Source organism: Canis aureus, chromosome 4 (assembly GCF_053574225.1).
Source record: "Canis aureus isolate CA01 chromosome 4, VMU_Caureus_v.1.0, whole genome shotgun sequence".
Taxonomy (NCBI): Eukaryota; Metazoa; Chordata; class Mammalia; order Carnivora; family Canidae; genus Canis; species Canis aureus.
The window spans coordinates 74,354,142-74,379,474 of record NC_135614.1 but is presented as its reverse complement, the minus strand read 5'-3'; the positions used below and the strand labels follow the sequence as shown (position 1 = coordinate 74,379,474).

The 25,333-nt window shown below is 36.2% G+C and overlaps 1 protein-coding gene across 6 annotated transcripts in view; it reads right to left on the bottom strand.

Moving 5' to 3' along the window:
• LOC144312991 (UDP-glucuronosyltransferase 3A1-like) overlaps positions 1 to 25,333 on the bottom strand; it is a 35,104-nt gene that overhangs the window by 2,502 nt on the left and 7,269 nt on the right. For all 6 annotated transcript variants that reach the window (XM_077896220.1, XM_077896222.1, XM_077896224.1 and 3 more), the window contains 3 exons: positions 18,173 to 18,281; positions 15,053 to 15,584; positions 562 to 793 (listed from right to left, as the gene is read on the bottom strand). In XM_077896220.1, the coding sequence (XP_077752346.1) occupies positions 562 to 793; positions 15,053 to 15,584; positions 18,173 to 18,281 (873 nt within the window). The remainder of the gene's footprint in view (positions 1 to 561; positions 794 to 15,052; positions 15,585 to 18,172; positions 18,282 to 25,333) is intronic.

The window sequence follows — 25,333 nt, the reverse complement described above, 5'->3', positions numbered from 1 at the left end:
CTGTTACCAGAGATTTTGATGGACAAAATAACTTGCTAAGGCTACAAGGTTAGTCAGCTTGACACTCAGATATCTTGGCACACCCTTCAGACACCATCAATATCAATTCTGTGAAAGCTTGAATATATCTTTTGTAGCATAGAATGTTTTAATATGTGTGGGAGTGTGTGTTTATAATGGCACATTGGCCTAACAAATACTCAAGAGGCCAGGAACAACAGCGGCAAAAAATCCACAGTATGTGTCCACAAATTGTCTTGGATTGTGTATGGACAATCTTGGTCTGTGCCAAATATAGAAAGGTCAAAACTACCTGATGACAATATCACTTATGGCTACAGGTATCAGGAGTGTGATAGAATAGGAAGAAGAAAACATGCCAGTTATACCCATTTAGGAAGTATAGCCTCATTTCCTAAGAACTCCAGCTAGATACTCCATTTCTGTCCTCTCAAGATTACCTTTGGCTACCAGATGCCCCTTCCCATGTTGGCAGAGTTGCCCAGTGGAGCCCTGAAGATACATACATGGAAAGAGAGAAGTAGATTGGATAGTCCTTACCCAAGAGGTCATTCTGGGGAAGCCAGTCCACAATCTTCACATTTGCTGCCAATTTGACATCTTTGGGCCAGTGAGAAGGATTGCACTTCCATATCACCCCTTGAGACAGATGAGCAAAGGCATCGTTCATCTCCCTGAGGACTTCCTGGGACTGATAGAGATTGACCAGGGAGCCCAGAGCCACAAGGACAAAACCAGAGTCTCCAAACTTGGCAATGAAATTCTCAAATTCCTGGAGAGAGGTAAAAGAGGCAAGGAGTTGAACAGAGTTGCTCATGAATGCCTATATAGCCTTGAAATGAAAGTCATCTATTTATTGAATACACCCTCCTGTAGTGCCTAGACCTCACTGTCTTGAAGTAGCTCTCATAACCCATGGGACACCTCAGTGCCATTGTGCCTGCAGGACTTGAAGTCATTTCTCTGAGACCTCAGGATACATCATACCACATAAATACTTTCAATAACCATGAATGGAAATGAAGAGAGCTTTAAATATGCGGGCATTACCACAATAGCCCATATTGCCCATGAGGCACTCAAAGCATACTGTGGCACCAACAGATCCAGGACTTGCATGTATAACAATGTTTTGTTTTGCCTTTTTTATAACAATGTTTTATAGAACTAGAAAGTCTATATGGTGGGAATCTCTTTCTTCATTGAAAATAGGCCCCAGTACCAGGGTCTTCCTCATCCTTCATTCTAGGTATGGGGAGATAGGGAAATTTAGGAATGTTCTAACACCAGACCAGAGAGTATCTAGTGCCTAAGAGAGTGCCAGTTACTGTCTTGGCCCCGTACGAGGCAGTATGCCTTCTGAAGACTGATGTAGATGTTGGAGAAATGTCTCTATCAGGTGTCTTCTTCATGGGCTTGTTATCCACCTGTCTGTCTTCTTTCTTGAGGGGTCTGCTAAGGTTTTTGGCCCATTTTAAAATTATTAATTTATTGGTTTTTTATTGTTCTTACTGAATTTTAATAGTCCCTTGTATATTTTGTATATATAGTTGTGTAGTTGTGTGTATAAATGTATATTTTGAATAATGGTCTTTATCAGATATGTCTATGCAAATATTTATTATTGGTCTGTGAATCCTCTTTTTATTCTCTTTACAATTCTGTCTTAGAACAAAAATGTTTAATATCAATTTAGCCCACATATCAACTCTATCAGAGAAAATGTCTTACTATTAATGAGATGCAATCAAAAATGGAGTCTTTAACTGCTAGTAAGTGAGGCAGAAAAGAAAATTTGTGATATAAAAGACAAAATGATAGAGAATTAAAAAGCTGAAAAAAAAGAGAGATAAACAACTATTGGATCACAAGGGGTGATCTCGAGAGATACCATAAGTGAAATAATATTAGAATAATTGAGATCCCAGAAAAAGAGGAACAGGGGGGAGCAGAAGGTATATTGGAGCAAATCATAGCTGAAAACATCCCTAATCTGGGGAAGGAAACAGGCATTCAACTCCAAGAGGCAGAGAACCCTTCTCAAAACCAATAAAATAGGTCAACACTACAACACATAATAGTGAAGTTGGCAAATATCAGAGACAAAGAGAAAATCCTAAAAGAAGCTCAGGATAAAGCTCTATAACCTACAAAGGTAGAAACATTAGACCGGTAGTAGACCTAACCATAAAGGCCTGTCAGGCCAGAAAAAACTGGCATGATATATTCAGGGACCTGAATAAGAAAAACATGCAGTTGAGAGTACTTTCTCTATCAAGGCTGTCATTCAAAGTAGAAGGAGATATAAAAAGCTTCCAGGACATAAAGAAAATAAAAGAATTTGTGATCACTAAACCAGCCTGCAAGAAATATTAAAGGGGATCCTTTAAGCAAAGAGATAGCTCAAAAGTAACATAGACCAAAAAGGAACACAGATAATATACAGAAAAAGTGACTTTATAGGTATTACAATAGCACTAAATTCATATCTTCCAATAGTTATTTTGAATGTAAATGGGCTAAATGCCTCATTCAAAAGACACAAAGTATTAGATTGGATAAAAAAGTAAGACCTATCAATATCCAGTCTGTAAGAGGCTCATTTTAGACCCAAAGATGCTTCCAGATTGAAAGTAAGAGGGTGAAAAACCATTTATCATGCTAATGGACATCAAAAGAAAGCTGAGGTAACAATCCTTATATCAGACAAATTATGTTGACACCAAAGACTATAATAAGAGATGAAGAGGGACACTATATCGTACTTAAAGGGTCTATCCAACAAGAAGATCTATCAATTGTAACTACTTATGCTCCTAACATGAAAGCAGGCAATTATATAAACCAATTAATAACAAAATTAAAGAAACACATTAATAATAATACAGTAGTAGAGGACTTCAACACCCCCACTCACAGCAATGGATAAATCATCAAAGCAAAAGATCAATGAGGAAACAAGGGCTTTGAATGACACATTGGACTAAATGGATTTCACAGGTATATACAGAGCATTCCATCCTAAAGCAACAGAATACACACTCTTCTCCAGTGCACATGGAACATTCTCCAGAATAGATCACATACTGGGTCACAAATCAGGTCTCAGCCAATACCAAAAGATTGGGATCATTCCTTGCATATTTTTTTGGACCACAATACTTTGAAACTTGAACTCAATTACAAGAGGGAATTTGGAAAGGACTCAAATACATGGAGGTTAAAGAACACTTACTAAAGATGAATGGGTCAATCACGAAATTAAAGAAGAATTTTAAAAATTCATAGAAACTAATAAAAATGAAAATACAACAGCTCAGAACCTTGGAGATGCAGCAAAGACTGTCCTAAGAGGAAACTATACAGCAATGCAAGCTTTTTCCAAGAAACAAGAAAAGTCTCAAATACACTATCTAACCATACCTAAAGGAGCCGGAGATAGAACAGAAAATAAAGCCTAAACTCAGCAGGAGAAGAGAATTAATAATGATTAGAGCAGAAATCAGTGAAATAGAAATCAAAAGAACAGTAGAACAGATTAACAAAACTACAAGCTGGTTCTTTGGAAGAATTAATAAGATCAATAAATCCCTAGCCAGACTTACCAAAAAGAAAATAGAAAGGACAGAAATTAATTAAATCATGGATGAATGAAAAAACAAAATAAAATAAAAATTAAAAAAAATCATGAATGAATGGTAGAGAACAGAACCAACACTGAAGAAAACAATTATAAAAAGATATCATGAGCAACTCTATGCCAAAAATTAGGCAACCTGGAAGAAATTAATGCATTCCTAGAAACTTATAACCCACCAAAACTGAAGGAGGAAGAAATAGAAAAACCTAACCAGCAAGGAAATTGAAGCAGTAATAAAAAATCTTCCAACAAACAAGAGTCCAGGGCCAGATAGATTCTCAGTAATTATGCCAAACATTTAAAGAATTAATACCTATTCTTTTGAAGTTGTTTCAAAATATATGTGGAAGTTTTTCATTCTATAGAAAGCATTACCTTAATCCTAAAACCAGACAAAGACCTCAACAAAAAGAATTACAGACCATTATCTCTGATGAACATGGACACCCAAATTCTCACCAAGATACTAGCAGGATCCAGCAGTACATCAAAAGGATTACTCATCATGACCAAGTGGGATCTATTCCTGAACTGCAAGGGTGGTTCAACATCCACAAATCAATCAATGTGATATATTACATTAATAAAAGAAAGGACAAGAGATACATGATCCGCTTAATAGATACAGAGAAAGCATTTCACAATACAACATCTTTTCTTGATTAAAACTCTCCACATTGTACAGATAGAGGGAACATACTTCGATATCATAAAAGCCATCTACAAAAAACAACACAGAAAACATCATTCTCAATAGGGAAAAACTGAGAGCTTTTCCCCTAAGGGCAGGAACATGGAGGGATGTCCACTATCACTACTGCTTTTCAACACAGTACTAGAGGTCCTAGCCTCAGCAATCTGACAAAAGAAATAAAAGGCATCCAAATCAGCAAAGAAGTGGTCAAACTCTCACTCTTCATAGATGACATGATACTCTATATGGAAAACCCAAAAGACTCCACCTTAAAATTGCTAGTACTCATATAGGAATTCAACAAAGTGGCAGGATATAAAATCAATGTAAGAAATCACTTGCATTTTTATACACTAATAAGGAGACAGAAAAAAAGAGAAATTGAGAAGTTCATCCCATTTACAATTGGACCAAAAAACCATAGGATAACTAGGAATAAACCTAACCAAAGAGGCAAAGGATATGTACTCAGAAAACTATAGAACAAAAAAAAAGAAAAGAAAAGAAAAGAAAACTATAGAACACTCATGAAAGAAATTGAGAAAGACACAAAGACATGGAAAAATGTTCTGCTCATGAATTGGAAGAACAAATATTGTTAAAACGTCTATGTTATCTAGAGCAATCTATACAATCAATCTCAATCAATCTCTATCAAAATACCATGGACGTTTTTCACAGAGTTGGAAAAAATAATCCTAAAATATGGAACCAGACACTCCTGGAATAATCAAAGTAATCTCAAAAAAAGAAAACCAAAGCTGGGGCATCACAATGCCAGACTTCAAGCTGTATTACTAAGCTATAATCATCAAGACAATATGATATTGGCACAAAAAACAGATTCATAGATCAATGGAACAGAATAGAGAACCCAGAAATGGACCCTCAACTCTATGGTCAACTCTTCTTTGACAAAGTAGGAAAGAATATCCAATGGAAAGAAAGACAGTCTCTTCAAAATGGTGCTGGGAAAATTGGACAGCCGCATGCAGAAGAATGAAATGGAACCATTTCCTCAAACCATAAACAAAAATAGATTCAAAATGGATGAGAGACCTAAATGTGAAATAGAAATCCATCAAAATCCTAGAGAAGAACACAGGCAGCAACCTCTGTGACCTCGGCTGAAGCAACTTCTTGCTAGATGCATCTCCAAAGGCATGGGAAACAAAGGCAAAAATGAACCACTGGGACATCAAGATAAAAAGCTTCTGCACAGCAAAGGAAACAGTCAACAAAACTAAAGGGCAGCCTACAGAATGGGAGAAGATATTTGCAAATATCCTATCAGATAAAGGGCTAGTATCCAAAATCTATAAAGAACTTATTAAATTCAACACCCAAAGAACAAATAATCCAGTCAAGAAATGGGCAGAAGGCATTGAACAGACATGTCTCCAGAGAAGACATACAAATGGCCAGCAGATACATAAAAAAATGCTACACATTACTCGGCATCAGGGAAATACAGATCAAAACCACAATGAGATTCCAACTCACACCAGTCAGAATGGCTAAAATTAACAAGTCTGGAAACAACAAATTTTGGTGAGGATGTGGAGAAAGGGGAACCGTCTTACACTGTTGGTGCGAATGTCAAGCTGGTACAGCCACTCTGGAAAACAGTATGGAGATTCCTCAAAAGTTTGAAAATAGAGATCCTCTATGACCCAGCAATTGCACTACTAGGTATTTATCCAAAGATACAAATGTATTGATCTGAAGAAACATTTGCACCTCAATGTTTATTATAGCAGCAATTTCCACAATAGCCACACTATGGAAAAAGCCCAGATGTCCATTGACAGATGAATGGATAAAGAAGATGTGCTATATATACATATATACACACATACACAATGGAACACTACTCATCCATCAAAAAATTGAAATCTTGCCATTTGCAATGACATAGATGGAACTAGAGGGTATTACACTAAATGAAATAAGTCAATCGAGAAAGACAATTCTCATGTGACCTCACTCATATGTGGAATTTAAGAAACAAAAAAGAGGATGATAGGGGAAGGGAGGTAAAAATAAAACAAGATGAAATCAGAGAGGGAGACAAACCATATGATTTTTTTTAAGACTCTTAATCATAGGAAACAAACTGAGGGTTGTTGGAGATGAGGGAAGTGGGGGGATGGGGTAACTGGGTGATGGAAATTGAAACCAATAATACACTATATATGTTAATTAATTATATATGTTAATTAATTGAATTTAAATGAAAAATAATTCCAGGGAAAATAACCTTTAAAAAAATAATACCAATAATACACTATATATGTTAATTAATTATATATGTTAATTAATTGAATTTAAATGAAAAATAATTCCAGGGAAAATAACCTTTAAAAAAATAGAACATGCCTTAGGTTTTATATCTAAAAATTAATGACCAAACACGAGTTCATCTATTTTCTCCTCTTTCCCCTCATAGGAGTTTCATATTTGCATCTTACATTTAGGTCAGTGATCCACTTTGAGTTAGTTTTTGTGAAGTGGTAATATCTGTGTCCATTTGTTGGAAAGACTATATTATTTTTATGGTATTTCTTTTAATGCTTTGTCAAAGATCATTTGACTAAATGTATGTGGGTCTATGCATACTCCTTATTCTATTTCATTGATCTATTTGTCTATTCTTTTGCTTATACCACACTGCCTTGATTATTTTAGCCATATAGTATGTCATGGTCTTGACGAATGTCAGTCCTCCACCTTAATTCTTCATCTTCAATATTGTGTTGGCTCATCAGGGCTTTTGCCTCTCCATGCAAATTTGAGCATCAGTTTATTAATATGTACAAAATAACTTGCTGCAATTTTCAACGGGATTGCACTGATTCTATAAATCAAAGTAGAGATAATGAACACCTAGCAATATAGAGACTTCCTATCCATGAACATAGACTTTCTCTCCACTTATTTAGTTCCTTAATTTCTTTCATCAGCTTTTTGTAGTTTTCCTCATATAAATCTCATACATGTTTTGTTAGATTTATTCCCAAGATTTTATATTTGGTTGTGCTCATGTAAATGGCATAGTGTTTTAATCTCACATTCCTCCTGTTCATTGCTGATATATACAAAAAAGATGGACTTGATATTTAACTTATATCCTTTGATACTGCTATAATTGCTTATTAGTTGCAAGAATCTATTTCTTGACTCTTTCAGAGTTTTGAAATGGACTATCAACGTCATCTGTGAACAAAAACAGTTTATCTCTTCCTTCATTATTTCATTGCTTTTCATACCTTTTTTCATCTTTTCATCTTAATTTACTAGAACCTCCAATATAAGACTGTAAAGCAGAGGGAGGGGACACATTTGCCTTGTACTCGATGAGCTATACTTTCATTTTCCATATAGTGTTTTCAATACAGAGAAGTGTTTAATCCTGATACAGTCTTATTTATCTATTTTTTTCTTTGTTACTTATGCTTTTGGTGCTTTTGGTGTCACATCTACAAACTATTGTCAAATCCAAGTCCATGCAATTTATCCCTTTTTCTCTAGGAATTTTTTTTTTACTTTTAGCTCTTTATTTAGGCCATTGATCCATGTTTAGTTAATTTCAGTATGTAGTGTGAGGAAGGCTCATACAACATTATCTTTCACATGAATGAATATCCAGTGGTACCAGCACCATTTGTTGAAGAGACTATTCTCCCCATTGATTGCTCCTGGCACCCTTGTCATAAATTATTTGGTCATAGTTGTACGAGTCATCCAACTCTGTTCTTTTTCATATTAATTTGGTTATTCAGTGTCTTTTACATTTCCATGTGAATTTGAAGATTGGTTTTCCTATTTCTCCAAAAAAAATAATAATAAGGCCCTTCAGTTGTTGATATGATTAGAAAAAAATCTATAGATCACTTTTAGTAGTATTGCTTTCTTAATAATATTAAGTAACACCATCCATGGTCTGGAGAGGTCTTTCAATTTATTTAGGTCTTCCTGAATTTCTTTCAGCAAATTTGTAGTATCCAGTGTACATGTCTTTCACCTCCTCAGTTTAACTGGATGCTGGTGTAAATAGAATATTTACCTAATTTCATTTTCAGAGTGTTTATAACCACTGTATGGAAACACAATTCATATTTGCATATTGATATTTTTCCCTGCAATTTTGCTAGTTTTGTTAGACATAGTGTATGAATCATACACCAAAAAGAATTTTCTATATATAGGATTATGCCATATGAAATCCAAATATTTCTACATTGACCATTCCCATTTGGATGTCTTATATTTCTTCTTCTTGCCTACTTGCTCTGTCTAGGGCATATCTGAATAGCAGTGATGTAAGTAGGCATCTTAGGCAGCACAATTTTAGTCTATTTATAGAGTATGATGTTAGCTTATTTCATAAATGCTCTATCACATTCGAGAAGTACTTTTCTATTTCTAGTATTATGAGTGTTTTTATCATGAAACAGTGTTAGTTTGTCAAATGTCTTTTCTGCATCTCTTGAGATAATATGCTTTTTTACCCCTTTCACTCTATTAATGTGTTATATTATGCTGATTGACTTTGTTATATTAAACTATTTATAAAATATTCTTTATCTCTTGTAAAAGTTTTGACATCAGTCTGATATTACTTAGTATGTAGCCACCTCCAGATGATTCTTAAAGAAGTTCATGATGTAATATCCCCCAAATTAGATTAATGTGTTTTTGTCAATTCTGCAAAACATCTATTTCTTCCTTTCTCTGCATTTGCTGGCTGTCCCCAGCTGCCAGTCTTTTACCTCATTGTGCAATTCTGGCCCTATTTAACTCCATCCTGCACAACACTCTAAGAACTACCATCCTAAAGGACAACTAAAATTGGCTTTGTTGTCATTTGACATTTACAAGATCAATGTAAATCTATAACTTAAAACTGGCAAGGGCAGAGCATGATGTCATAATAAGAAGCTACATAATCCCAGCCCTTCACAGATTAAATGAAAGGACAAAAAAAGCTAAAGATTGACTCAAATAAACTTTATAGGACTTGGGAAAATACTCAATGATATGGAGGAACCAAACATATGTGATGTGATTCAAGGAAGAAAAAAAACACTACAAACAGTGAGAATTTCCATGGCATTTTTACTCTCTTCCTGGAGTGCCATGCCAGATCCAGAGGCAGCAGTCCTGGCCCTGCCTTCAGCAGCAGGAGTAGAACTGAAACAATTTGCAACATTGTAACCACTTTATAGGCTCCCAAGTGACCAGTGTAAGTCTCACCAGACTTGGAGCTCTGACTGGGAATGGCAATATAGCTCCGATATCAGGCTGGTGGGAGTCTTGCAAGACAGTAGAAGTTACCATGCCAGGGAAAACTTTCAGGGCTACCATAGACTTAGAATCTTGAGGGCAAGAGATTATGGAAATAAAATATAACAGAACACCTAATACCCTGAACAGACTTTGGGTAAGACTCTGGGAATGTAAGACATTAATATTAGACAACTATACAGAAAGAATTGGGTGAATAAAAGTATACACAAAGGCCAGATAGAAAAAAATGCTTAGGAAGTACCTAAGAATACTCTAAGTTGTCTTCCCTGGCTGACCCAAAATATTAAAACATTCCCCACTAATTAGTGAAAGTGTTCCATGGCAGTCTGCAAATACAAGTAGAGGTGACTGTTTTTACAAATGCCCAAAACTTTCTACAAACGATCACAAGACAAACCAAAGAAAGAATAGAAAGCCAAAATGTGTCATTTAAAGGAACAAAATAAATCTCTAGAAACTCTCATTGAAGAAACAGATATTGGACTAACTAAACAAGGGCTTTAAAATTGCCTAACATGTGCAAAGAGCTCAAGAAAAACATGGACAAAGATCTAAAGGAAATCAAGAAGACAATATATGAACAAACAGATAATAGCAAGAGGAGACAAATTATTTTTCTAAAAGAACAAACTAAATAAAACAAAAAATCCATCAAAAAATGAATGGATAAAGAAGTAGTGGTCTATGTATACAATATAAATAATAGTGAAAGGGAATATAAGGGAAGGGAGAAGAAATGTGTGGGAAATATCAGAAAGGGAGACAGAACATAAAGACTCCTAACTCTGGGAAACGAACTAGGCGGGGTAGAAGGGGAGGAGGGCGGGGGGTGGGGGTGAGGGGGGCACTTGATGGGATGAGCACTGGGTGTTATTCTGTATGTTGGTAAATTGAACGCCAATAAAAAATAAATTTATTATAAAAAAAAACAATGGAATATTACTCAGCCATTAGAAACGACAAATACCCACCATTTGCTTCGACATGGATGGACCTGGAGGGTATTATGCTGAGTGAAATAAGTCAATCGGGAAAGGACAAACATTATATGGTCTCATTCATGTGGGGAATATAAACATTAGTGAAAGGGAATAAAGGGAAAGGAGAGAAAATGAGTGAAAATGTCAGTGAGGGTGACAAAACATGAGAGACACCTAACTCTGGGAAATGAACAAGGGGTAGTAGAAGGGGAGGTGGGCGGGGGGTGGGGGTGACTGGGTGATGGACATTGAGGGGGGCACTTGGCAGGATGAGCCCTGGGTGTTATGCTATATGTTGGCAAATTGAACTCCAATTAAAATTTTTTTTTTAAAAATAAAGGTAAGATTAGACACTAAAAAAAAAATAAAATAAAAAAATACAGTAACTGAATTGAAAAATTCACTGGAGTAATTCAATGCAGACCCAAACAGGAGAAAAACTTAGTTCTCTTGAAGATAGGTCATCTAAAATATCAAGTCTAAAAACCAAAAAGGAGAAAGGATTAAAAAAAAGTGAATAGAGTGTCAGGGACTCATATGACCCCTCATGTGGATTAATATATGCATTGTGGAGGTCACAGAAGAAGAGAAAGAGAAAAAAGCAGAAATATTGCTTCAAAAAATAATGGCACATGACAAGATATTATATGTAGACAACTCTAAGATTCCTCACATACCAAAAAAACTGTCACAATTAATAAGCAATTTAGAAAAATAGCAAGAAACAAAATCAACTCGAAATATCAAATGTATTACTATATATTAATAAGGAGCATTTCAAGAAAATTAGAAAACCAATTCCATTTACAATAGAATCAAAGAATAAAAATATACTCAGGAGTAAACTTAACCAAGGAGGTAAAAGATTTTACATTGAAAGCTAAAAGACATCACTGAAGGAAATATAAAAAGACACAAATAAATGGAAAAAGAAATCCAGGCTTCATGGATTAGAAGACTTTAGTACTTCAGTACTTTAAAGAAGTCAGTACTTCCCAAGATGATTCACAGATACCATGCAAACTCTATCAATAGTGAACAATCTTCTCTTTTGGCAGAAATAAAAAAAAACTATCCTAAATTTGATATGGAATTTCAAAAACACTGAGTGCCCAAGACAGTATAAGAAAAAAAGTACAGGGTTGGAGGTCTCATATTTCCTGATGCCAAAGGATACTACAAAGCTATAATATTCAAAATAATGTGCTATGACAAAAAGACATATGTATAGATCAACAAGGTAAAATAGAAAGTCCAGAAATATCCCCAGGTATATTTAGTCAAATAACTTTTTTGACAAAGGTGCCAGACCATTCATTAGGTAAAGACAGTCTTTTCAGCAAATGGCATTGGAAAACTGGATATTCACATGCAAAATACTGAAGTTGAACCATTACATTATACCAGATACTAAGTCAACCTAAAACAGAGGAGAGACCTAAAAATATGAGCTATATGTATAAAATCCTTAGAACATACAGAGAGAACTCTTTATGTAACTGAACTTGGCAGTGGTTTCTTGGATAAGACACCAATAGCACAGGCAACGAAACAAAAAATAGCTGAATTGGATTTCAACAAAAAGAAAAGCTCTGTGTGTCAAAAGACACTATCAAAATAGTGAAAGGGCAACTCAGGGAATGGAGAAATATTTGCAAGTCATATATCTAAAAAGATTGATTGCCAGATTATATAAAGAACTACTCTACCCAAAAAACAAACATGATTCAAAAATGGGCAAAGACTTGAGCAAGTATTTCTCCAAAGAAGATACATAAATGGCCAATAAGCTTATGAAATGGTAAACTTCACTAATCAGGGAAATTCTAATCTAATCACAACAAGACACCACTTCCCACCCATTAGGATAGCTAAGAACAATTTTTTTTAATCACATAAAGAAAACAGAAAATGTCAAGTGTTTGTGAAGATATGGAAAAGTTGGAACTCTTACACATTGTTGGTGGAAATGTTAACTGGGACAGCCACTGTGAAAGACTGTATGGCGGTTCCTCAAAAAATGAAATATGCAATTATCATATGACCCAGAAATTCCATTTCTCAGTATATTACCAAAAGAATTAAAAGTAGGGATTCCAACAAATATTTGTACACTACTGTTCATAGCAGCCTTATTCACCTTAGACAAAAGTGGAAGTAACCCATGTGCCTAAGGACAGATAAATAGATAAATAAATGTGGTATATACATACACAATGAAATATTACTCTGCCCAAAAAGGAAAGAACTTTGGACACATACTACAACATGGATGAATCTTGAAGATATTATGCAAAGTGAAATAAGCTATCACAGAAGAACAAATATTGTATGATTCCACCTGTATAAGGTGCGTAGAGTAGTCAAATTCATACAGACAAAAGAAGAGTAGTGGTTGCCAGGGTCTGGAGGCAGAGAGGAAATGAGAAGTCACTGTTGAGTGGGTATGAGGTTTCAGTTTGGGAAGAGGAAAATGTTCCGGAGATGGATGTAGGTAACGGTTGCACAAAATGTGGAAGTTCTTAATGCCCCTGAACTGTACCCTTCACTATGGTTAAGATGGTAAATTTTATACTATGTATATTTGATCACAATTTTTTAAAATGGGAAAAAGAAGAAAAATTACATAAGCATCTGTTATCTCACAGATTACACACCTTAACTTCCATTATTCTCCTCCCTAATAACTCCTGTCTCAATTCCAAAACTTACCCACCATCATGTCAGGTAGGACATGTGTTTTGGCCTTGTCTTATTTGTGCAATTGAATCTTCCACTACTCTAGTCTGGCCAATGCCACTGAGGGAACCCAGTCTCATGGCCGTCTCACTTACACCTCCACACATTGGAGCCCTTGTCTCCTCAACCTGCTGCATCTTCCTCCCCAGTTCCATTTCTTATAAAATGCCACCATGAATCAAAGTCCATTTTGCCCATGAACCATTCCCCCAAATTTTCTGTTCACTCAATGCAAGGTCAGTAGGGGAAGGGTAGATATTTTGGCACCTGGGAAGCCCAGGCCAGGTTTAGGCCTTTGCTGCCCTGAGCTGAATAGTACTGGGAATATTATGTACACCACCTGATTATTTGTCCTCGCCTTTATAAAATTGGAGATCATCACTATTCCCTCAAAGTGGCACAATATACAATGTATGAGATAACTTCTGTACAATAGCAACCCAGCACCTACAGGCAACGGGCAGCCACTAATCATAGCTTTAATTCATTTTGATAACTTTGAGAGCAGTAGTTTTGAGTTCAGGCTCTGCATTCAGACCACCTGGGTAGCATTTAAAACTTAAAATATGTAGACCCAATCCCAGACCAATCAAATCAGAACATCTCGGCTGAGCCAGGAGTTAGGGCTCTACACGAAGGAGCCATTGGAGATGATGCCTGCAGATCTAGCCATCATTTGCACCCAGTCCCACCTCATTACATTATTACATTACATTACTCTCTCTCTCGTTTATATTTAGTTATGGATAAACAATCTCCTTAAAAATCCTTTCATGTGGTAGACTCCCACTTCATAAGTATTTGCCTGTGATTATAAAAATTGAAAATTAAAATATCAACATGTTGAAGCATTTTTACCAGAAGGCTAGGACCAGGGTAAGGAACAGTTTAGGGCTGTTACCTAAAGAGATTCTCAATAACAGGGTCAGGTAGGACCTAACAGTACTTCCATGACCCTTACAGAAAGGGCTTCCTGAAAAGTGGGTCCTGGGATAAGCAAGATGGCAGAGTGGGAAGCCCTAGCACTCCTTCCCCCTAAAACATGCCAATTCTTGGCAACATTTCATGCTCAAATTCTCCTTATAAGAAATCCAGAATCTAAATAAAAGGGTACCTCAGCCAAATGTGTAACCAGTCTCACTGAAGCCAGAGGATAGTTATGAAAATATCCTCTCATATCTCACTTGTGAAATAAGCCAATAACAGAAAAGCAAATATTGCAGGATTTCACTTATATGTAACATCAAAAATAGTCAAGTTCATAGAATCAAAAGTAGAAGTTGGTTTCCAGGGCTTGGGGGAAGGGGATAATAGGTACTTACTATTCCATGGAGAGGAAGAGTTATGAAGTTAAGTGAGATGAATAAGATGTAGAAATCTGATGCACAACATGGTGCCTACAGTCAATAGTTTATATTGTACTTTCAAAAATTTGTTAAGGGGGTAGATATCATACTAAGTGTTTTTACCAAAATAAAATAAAATTTAGAATAAAATAGAATACAATAAAATAGACTAGAAAATTAAAAATAAAATAAAAATGTATATTCTAGGTGTTTTGCTTGTCTCACCCTGCTTCAATCCCTGTGCCCACCAGGAGGGGAGCCACTAATTCTACACTGAAGAGCTTTACATGAAGTCCACATCGAGAGCTACAGTTTTACTTACTTGTGGCACTGGTTTAACAGGTCTGACCATTAAGCCTCCAACATACACAGTGTTGGGGAGCAGGGGCCGAGCAAATTCAAGGGCAAAGTCAGAGTTAACAAACCACAGCTCTGCTTTCTTTAGAAGATGAGACAAAACCGGCCTAGCACCTTCCGGGAAATGTTCCTTGATGGTCTTGTCAAACGTAGATTGGATTTGCCATTGTTTCATGAAGAAATCAAAGAACATCAGAAAATTCTTCACTCGGCTCCAGAAATCCATGCAGTCAGTTAACAAGGAATGGAATACTGGAACATAAGACACAGGGCTTGGTAGCCCAAGGTCCACACTGCCAAAGGGGGTGGGAAGAATTGACACAAATGGCTTCCCAAGCTTCTCGGCAATCAGGAAAGAACAGAAGTCAAATGCTTCAACAAATACCAAGTCAAAATTCTCATTTTTTAAGGAATCCATGATGTCACTTCTCCTTAGCAAATTACTGCATTGAATCCCCAATTGTTCCATTAACTTTACAAGGTTGTCAAATGCTTCTCTGTAAAAAAAAAAGAAAAAAAAGAAAAGAAAAGTAAGGGCAAACATTCACTGGAGGTGTTAATTTCACAATACATAAAGGAATCTTGGGCTACAAAGAAAATATCCCAGGTAAGTGAGACCATACCTGGCAGAAGACCACCTATTTTACCAGTGTTCAACAAATAACTGTTCTGGTCACTCTGCTCTGGGTGTTCTGTTTCTTAAAATGTTCTCACTCTCTCCCGTCCCCTTTCTCCAGCCAATCATATCCACCCACCATCCATGCCAATTCAAGAGCCTTCCACTGTGGGAGCCATCTCTGACTATAGCAGACCTCACAATTCGATGTCTACCTGATACATTCCGTGATGCTCTCTTTAACTTTCATCTCTTTGAACATTATCTGACTTTTTATGAGTGACAGTCTTCTTTACCAGCCTACCTGTGGAAGTAACTTGGTAGCAGAGTCCACAGTATTGATAATATAGCCATGTTCTGTTCCTTAAGTTTTGTACATTCTCCATTTGACAGATGACCTCACACAAGGAACTATCTGATGGTAGTATTAGAACCCAAATTCTAAGCTTAACATGAGATTTACATCTTTCTAGCCTATGAGGTAAACAATTTAAAACAAATAAAAAGTCTGTTTGAAGCTTACTATTAACCTTTCCATTTCATGCTAAAATTTTACCGATACCTAATTAAGACACTATATATGGCACTATTCTCCTTCAATGTTTTCCTGTCAGTGCCTGCAAAGAAAATGACCCTTTTTGTACAATATATGGGCAACAGATGAGAATCTTCTTGACCAGAGGTTACGGGTGCAGGTGCTTTGGAGACCTGCTACCTGAATGAAGGACTGAGAGAATCAATAGCTCTGCAAACTTGTAACCTGTACAAAACTATACCATGTCAGCCCACTTAAGGAAGGCTTAAACAGGTGAGAGCTCATTAGCAATATGTAGATGCCCACAAGTACTTTAGAATATTTATAAGGGAAGGGAGAAGAAATGTGTGGGAAATATCAGAAAGGGAGGCAGAACATAAAGACTCCTAACTCTGGGAAACGAACTAGGGGTGGTGGAAGGGGAGGGGGGCGGGGGGTGGGGGTGAATGGGTGACGGGCACTGAGGGGGGCACTTGACGGGGTGAGCACTGGGTGTTATTCTGTATGTTGGCAAATTGAACACCAATAAAAAATAAATTTATTATTAAAAAAAAGTACTTTAGAATCGACTTTAAGTAGGACACCTGGGTGGCTCAGTGGCTGAGCATCTGCCTTTGGCTCAGGGCATGATCCTGGGGTCCTGGAAATCAAATCTTGCATCAGGTTCCCTGCAGGGAGCCTGCTTCTGTCTCTGCCTCTCTCTCTCTCTGTGTCTCTCATGAATAAATAAATAAAATCTTAAAAAAAAAGAACCGACTTTAAGTGACAGATGATTAGCTGAATGATCCTATATTTTTAAACAATTTTACATAATGAATGATTGCTACATATTGTGCATAAATTCAAGATATGAAGTACAGATTACTCAAAAGTAGAGCATTAATCATTTTTGAAATTAAGCTAATAAACTGAACAAAATACTTGCCATACGTAACATGTGTATACAACCAGTCTTCAAAGTGGGGGAGAAGAGACAAGATATATACTTTAAAAATTATGAATAATAATAAAGGTGATATAGACAAAGTTTAAAATGACTATTTTATTTTATTTTATTAATAATAAATTTATTTTTTATTGGTGTTCAATTTGCCAACATACAGAATAACACCCAGTGATCATCCCGTCAAGTGCCCCCCTCAGTGCCCGTCACCCATTCACCCCCACCCCAGCCCTCCTCCCCTTCCACCACCCCTAGTTCGTTTCCCAGAATTAGGAGTTTTTATGTTCTGTCATAAAGACTCCTAAAATGACTATTTTAGATAAGATCTCATAGACAAGAGAATTTTGTCTTCTACTTTAGGTAAGGAAAAGGCTTTATGGGAAAAAGCCAGATTTTAGGACCACCTTGATTACTGAATAAAATTTTTAAGGAAGAAAGGAAGGTGGGGTTAGTCCACTGTAATTAACCAAGCTAAAGGAATTAATATGCATCTTTCCCCCTTGTGTCAAAGATGAAGAATTTTCTATACATCCCAGGTAATGACAAAAACTCTCAGGCTAATCTCACACTGGGTATTTCTAAGTTATTTGGGTTTTAAATGAATTAGAAATATACCAGCTCAAAGTGGTGGCTCTGATATGCCTACCAAGAATGAGAAATTATGTTGTCTATCCTGCCTTCTATGTTGCAGAGAGTATATACAAAAACATTGTAGATGAAGTGTTGCCAGGAAGATCAAGAAGGAACATTCCCCCATGTTATACAGAAATACTTTCATGCTTTTAACGGAAGAGCCAAAATACACAGATTGACTGGCTGGGAGTGCAAAATTCATCTACTCCATCCATCCACTGTCACCTATCATTGATCTCCCCAACCATCTACACATCCATCCACTTCTCTTAAATTTGCTCCAAGTATCCATGCATCCAACCATTTATTTGTATCACTAAAATGGTAAGTCTTTCATTCAGAAAATAAAAGAAATTACCTGCCCTGCAAAACTTCTTGCATAAAGAAATCAAAATATTTCTTTAATTCTTTTTCATGTTCCTCAGATAGAAGCCAACTGATAACGTGGTATACACTTTCCTTCTCTTCTAAATAAAAAAAATTAAAACACCAATAAGAAATATGTAATTATGTCATACAACCCAGATTAATATTAGCACAATGATACCATATTTTTATTCCAATAATTTTATATATATTTGAATGTTTGCTTTTAGAGGTTTTTTTTTTTTTGCTTGCTTCTTCATTTCTTCAATCATAGGATCTGATAATATTCCTTGAGAATCTTATAAAAATTCAATTACTTTTATTCAATTTAAAGTTTTCAAGTAAAGGCATAGATATTCGTCATTTTACAGGTGAGAAAACAAAGCTAAATGGAGTATAAGATCATTTGTCAAGGTTGCACATATAGTAAGTGGTACACAACGTATTTATTTTTTAAGATCTTATTTATTTATTTATTTATTTGAGAGAGAAAGAGTAAAAGAGAGAGCACCAGCAGAGGGGAAAAGGAGAATCAAGCTCCCCACTGAGCAGGGAGCCTGACATGGGGCTTGATGCCAGGATCCTGGGATCATGACCTGATCTGAAGGCAGAAGCTTAACTGACTCAGCCACCAGGTGCTCCTACACTTTGTATTTAAATACAAATCTTATTTTATCCCAGTTTCCCAGTCCTTAGTCTCTTGGAAAAAAATTATTTTTATTTCTTAAAAGTGATACATGCAAAGGTTTTTGATTCAGTCAAAAATATGCCAAAGGCTAATTAAACAAAATAGTCTTCTGCAACTCTACTTCATATCTTGGCATCTCCTCCATAACTTACGTGTAATAAAGAGTCTGATGCCATTTTTGAAGTTGGACTGATGACAGCTTTCAAGCTTCATCTCACCCTTAACCCTCTGTGACATATCTTGGCAGACAGAGAAGAAAGCCTCAACATGCCATCCCTTATGAGCACTGGGTGTTATGCTATATGTTGGCAAATTGAACTCCAATAAAAAAAAAAAATGCCATCCCTTGTGTGAGCAAGAGTTTCAAGCCAAGCAAGCCAGACCCAAGTAGGGGAATCCTCATCCATCCCACTCAGAAGCTTTCACAATTGGCATTTTGGGACAAAAGTATGGGTTTGGACTTTCAGTAGCCCTGGGTCATGTGTCTCACACAAATCCCTCTTCTATATCAGCTTGGATTGTGCTTCTGGATCCAGCATGAGCTGTGATTGACACTAGGGTAGGTAGAAGTCTGTGACCAATGGTTGTGTGTCTCCAGGACTGCCCCCATTATAGACAGTACTCTGTAATAAATTAAAAGAGTTCTCAGCTTTGACATATGTGGAATCTAACATTACTTAAAAAGAAATTATTACAGATAAATGACACAGATTGGCTTCTGTGGCTCTACATCAGAGGTTCTAAACTACTTCTAACATCAGATGGATACAGCAAAGACAAACCTTAATGGTCTTGGTCAGTACTGGGGGAACATAACAGGTATGTCTAAAGAGCTCACCAAATTTATCAAAGTATCTCTGTAGTCTTAGGAGTTAACAAGATATTAGATAGAGGACAACTATGCATGCCCTGTCTTAACTACTGGGATTAAATATCCTATAGTCATAAGATCAATTGGTTAAGTAATATCATAGTAGCTATGGTTGCTCTTATGTGAAAAGTCATAAGTTAAAATTAAGGTTTTAGCACTAACAGCACAACAAAAAGGGATTCATTGGATCTGCCAAGCATATTAAAACTGTTAACGGAACCAAATATATTTAATAGAATTCCTTCAAAGATTAAATCCATTAAAATGTATCTATTAACAAGGAATGATTTTCTCCACTGCTTCCCCATTTAATAGCCTAATTTAGACTATTCTTAAACCTGAATGAATGGTGCCTCTCAGCGTACTGTTATAACTTTACTGCTAATGTCATCATATTAGGGCCACCATTTCCAATATTACTGAAATTGCTGACTATATCTACTAAGTACTAATAGATACTTTGCAAGCATAGATTTAGGAATATATTCTGTTCAATTCCTATTTCAACAAGTTCTCAGCTGCAGTGTCTCTTCACCTTCATCTTTGAAGGACACAAATCATTTTGTAGCTGGCTTCTCATGGACTACCTCAACAGCCCCGCACACAAGCTTTGTCAGCAAGATCTTTTTATAATCTTTTTCTTTTTAATTTTTATTTATTTATGATAGTCAGAGAGAGAGAGAGAGGCGCAGAGACACAGGCAGAGGGAGAAGCAGGCTCCATGCGCCAGGAGCCCGATGTGGGATTCGATCCCGGGTCTCCAGGATCGTGCCCTGGGCCAAAGGCAGACGCCAAACCGCTGCACCACCCAGGGATCCCTGTCAGCAAGATCTTAACCACATTTAATTCTTTCCAGAAACACATGTATGACACTACATTGAGGAAAACCTCCTTTTGCAGAGATTCATTGAGCATACTCATTTAGGACACAAACATTCACATAGGAATTTACAAAGAGGGATGTGCTGCTGCCCTAAATAAAGCGCAAGCCATGGCACCTCACTTAAAATTCCTCAGACGAATTACTTGCTCAGTTGAAGGTCCTTCCACCCCTGACACTGTCAAATACCTATTATGGTTTTGTTTCCAGCATGAGACCTACTTTCAAACAGCAACTGGTGAACATTTTATATATATATGAAATACATTTATATGAAAATTCTGCTATATATACATACACATATGTATAAATTTATATGTTCATATATATTTATATTTAACTACATAAATATATGTAAAATTCTGAAAAGAAATAATAGGTTACAAGGCAGTGGAGAAGGTACAGTTAGACAGTGGAGTACCAGTAATCTGTCTCCTGACCTAGACAATTCCACTGACAGAATTTGTCTAAAATAACTATTTGGGAATTCTGCAGTCAACTGATGCTTTTCAATGACTAGGAGAAGTCCTTAACTATAAATTGCAGATAAGGGGCACCTGGGTGGCTCAGTGGTTGAGCATCTGCCTTTAGCTCAGAGCATGATCACAGGGCCCTGGATCGAGTTCTGCACTGGGCTCCCAGCAGGGGGCCTGCTTCCATCTCTGCCTATGTCTCTGCCTCTCTATGTCTCTCATAAATAAATAAATAAAATCTTAAAATTGAAATAAATAAATAAATAAATAAATAAATAAATAAATAAATAAATTGCAGATAATTTTAGTCATGTCAGCTCTTTTCACAGTAGCAACTATCCATGCCCCACTCCTCAGCCTCCAAGCAGAAAGCTATATGTATGTGTTCATAGAACAGCTTGTACACAGGTTTCAAGAGCCTAAGTGGGAAAAAATGACCTTCAAATATCAACTATCTGAGCTCTGATTGCTGCTTCTGATCACAGAAGTACAGACAAAGAAATCAGCAGCAATATTTTTGGATTATGCTTTGTCATTGCAGCCACATCCCTCTCTGACTGAATGGACTTCAAGGGGGTCTTAAAAGACTGATGTTCCCTTTTCCCATCATTTTTCTCATTTTCTTCTTTGGGAGGGAAACATGAAAAGTTAGGACATTGTAAAACAACTACATATACCAGGAAAATTAGAAAGTGTCCACTCAAGCCGAGGAAAAGGCTTGGAAAAGACCTAAGAATACCAAAATTTATACCTCACAATGATCCTTAACACAAAGTCAGCCCAGAACAATTTTTTAATGAAAAAAACTAATAACTAAAATCTATGAATCCTAGAGAAAGGAGGAGAGTCTCATCTCCAGATATAGCACAGTGTCAGATTCAAATGGACAGTTTTCAAAAAAAAATTATAAGAAAACTAAGGCTTATTCAAAGGAAAAAGTAAAATAACAGAAACTGTCTCTGAGAAAGACCTGATGGCAGATATACTAGACAATGATTTTAAAGTAACTGCCTTAAAGATTCTCAGAGAGGGGATCCCTGGGTGGCTCAGCAGTTTAGTACCTGCCTTTGGCCCAGGGCATGATTCTGGAGTCCGAGGATTGAGGCCCCCATCAGGCTCCTGGCATGGAGCCTGATTCTCCCTCCGCCTGTGTCTCTACCTCTGTGTGTCTCTCATGAATAAATAAATAAAAATCTCCTAACTCTGGGAAACGAACTAGGGGTGGTGGAAGGGGAGGTGGGTGGGGGGTGGGGGTGACTGGGTGACGGGCACTGAAGTGGGCACTTGACGGGATGGGCACTGGGTGTTATTCTATATGTTGCCAAATTGAACACCAATAAAAAATAAATGTATTAAAAAAATAAATAAATAAAAATCTTTAAAAAAAAGATTCTCAAAGAGTTAAAGGAAGATGTGGAGAAGGTCAAAGAAAAAGTGTATGTAAAATAGGAATGTCAATAAAGGCATAGAAAATCTAAAAAGAAACCAGAAAACATTCTACAACTGAAAAATAAAATAAATGAAATGAAAATTTCACTATAGGGATTCAAAGGCAGATTTGAGCAAGCAGAAGAAATAATTAGTGAACCTGAAGATAAAACAATGGAAATTATCAAGTGTGAAGAACAGAAAGTTAAAAGATTTCAGAAAAGAACACAGCCTAAAGGATCAACATATGCACTGTGGATGCTCACAAGGAAAAGAGAGAAAGAAAGGGATAGAGAGAACATTTTAAGTAATAAGAGCTGAAAATATCCCAAATGGATGAAAAATATTAGAATAAACATCTAAGAAGCTCAACAAACTCCAAGGAAAATGAACTCAGGTACCCACCCACATCAGGACACATTATAATCAAAATTGAGAAAGATAAAGAGAGAATATTAAAGCAGCAGGATAAAAGTGACTCAACACATATAAGTGATTGTCAATGAGATGATCAAGATTTGTAATCAGAAATTTCGGAGGCCAAAAAACAAAAATTGGAGTCCAGAAGGAAGTGGCCCAATATATTCAAAATGCTAAAAGAAGGGGTACCTGGGTGGCTTAGTGAATTAAGCATTCAACTCTTGGTTTTAGCTCAGGTCACAATCGCAGGGTAGTGGGATAGGCCCTGTGTTGGGCTCCATGCTCCATGGGAAGTCTGTTTGAGATTCTTTACCTCTTCCTATCCCTCTCCCCCTTCCCCTACTCACTCTCTCTCTGTCTCTCTCTTTCTCTCAAATAAATAAATAAATAAATAAATAAATAAATAAATAAATAAACATCTTTTTTTTAATGGTAAAAGAAAAGAACAATCAACAAAAAATCTTATATCCAGCAGACCTACCCATCAAAAGTCAAGGAGAATTAAGGCAATCACAGATAAACAAAACTAAGGGAGTTTGTTACCACTAGAACTGCCCTCAGAGAAAACTTAGGAGTGTTCTCCATGGGGAAAATAAAAGGACATCAGATAAAACTCAAAGGTGTATAAAGAAATAAAGACTTAAAAAAGGTAAATGAACAGGCAATAATAAAAGCTACTGCTATTGTAACAATGGTTTATAACTGCATTTTTGTTTTCTACATGATTTAAGAGACCAGCACATTATTTTTTTAAATATTTTATTTATTTATTCATGAGAGGCACAGAGACAGAGAGAGAGGCAGAGGGAGAAGCAGGCTCCATGTAGGGAGCCTCACATGGGACTTGATCCTGGATTTCCAGGATCACACCCTGGGCTGAAGGCGGCGCTAAACCACTGAGTCACCAAGGGTGCCTGAGACCAGCACATTAAAATAAACTAATAAACTAATAAAAACTAATGTATAATTAGTTTGTAATTATAATTATATACTAATGTATAATTAGCAATGTATAAAAATGTAATTTTGTGACATCAATTAACCAAAAAGGTTAGGGATGAAGCCATATAGGAGCAGCATGTTTGAATGTTAATAAGCTAGTATAAATTAAAATCTGAGTGTCACAGATTTAGAAGGTTAAATGAAATCCCCATTGTAACCACACACACAAAATAACTGTAGAATATACACAACGTAGAATTAGAAAAGAATTTAATGTTTTATAAGGAATTAACCAAATACGAAAGAAACAGTGATACAGAAAGTGAGGGGGGGGAGCTAAAAGGCATATAGAAAACAAATAGCAAAAGGACAGAAGTAAGTCTCTCTTTATCAGTAATTACATTAAATGTACATGGATTAAATTCTCCAAACAAAAGACAGAGAATGGCAGGGGGATCCCTGGGTGGCGCAGCAGTTTGGCGCCTGCCTTTGGCCCAGGGCACGATCCTGGAGACCCGGGATCGAATCCCACGTCGGGCTCTCGGTGCATGGAGCCTGCTTCTCCCTCTGCCTGTGTCTCTGCCTCTCTCTCTCTCTCTATCATAAATAAATTTTAAAAAATTAAAAAAAAAGAGAATGACAAAATGGTAAGAACACACAATCCAACTGTAATATCTTAGTATGGTGACAGTTTGTAGCTACACTTGTGGTGCATACATAGTTGTCAAATCACTACGTTGTACACCTGAAACTAATGTAACATTGTGTGTCACTATGCTTCAAAAAATAATAATAATTAAAAATTAAAAATAAAATAGGATTAGCAATGGGGGCAAGAAGGTGTGGAGTGTATGGAAACTTCCTGTAGTATCTTTACAACTTTTCTGTAAACCTAAAGTTATTCCAAAATGAAATGTATTAAACAAATAAAAACAAAAATTAAAAGGCCTCAAATAAAAATATAATCCAAGTATATTCTGTCTGCAAGAGACTCACTTTAGATCCAATGATACAGATAAACTAAAAGGGAAATGATGGAAAAAGATATTCCATGTAAGTAATAACCAAAAGAAAGCAGAAGCAGATGAGCCTATGACAACATAACAGATTTTAAATCAAAGAAGATTAAAAGAGACACATAACAACATTATATATTAATGAAAGTTCATACAGCAAGAAGATATAACAATTACAAACATATATGCACGTAATAAGATATGATCAAAATGTCTAAAGCAAAAACTGACAGAATTGAAGGAGAAATAGACAGATCTATATTAATCATTGAAATGTCATACTCTAACCGATGGATAAAATAACCAGAAAGATGATCAGCAAGGAAATAGGAGATTTAAACACACTGATACACTAGATGTAAGAGACATATACAGAACATTCTACCCAACAACAACAGCATACATGGGTATGCTTCTCAAGGATACATGGGACAT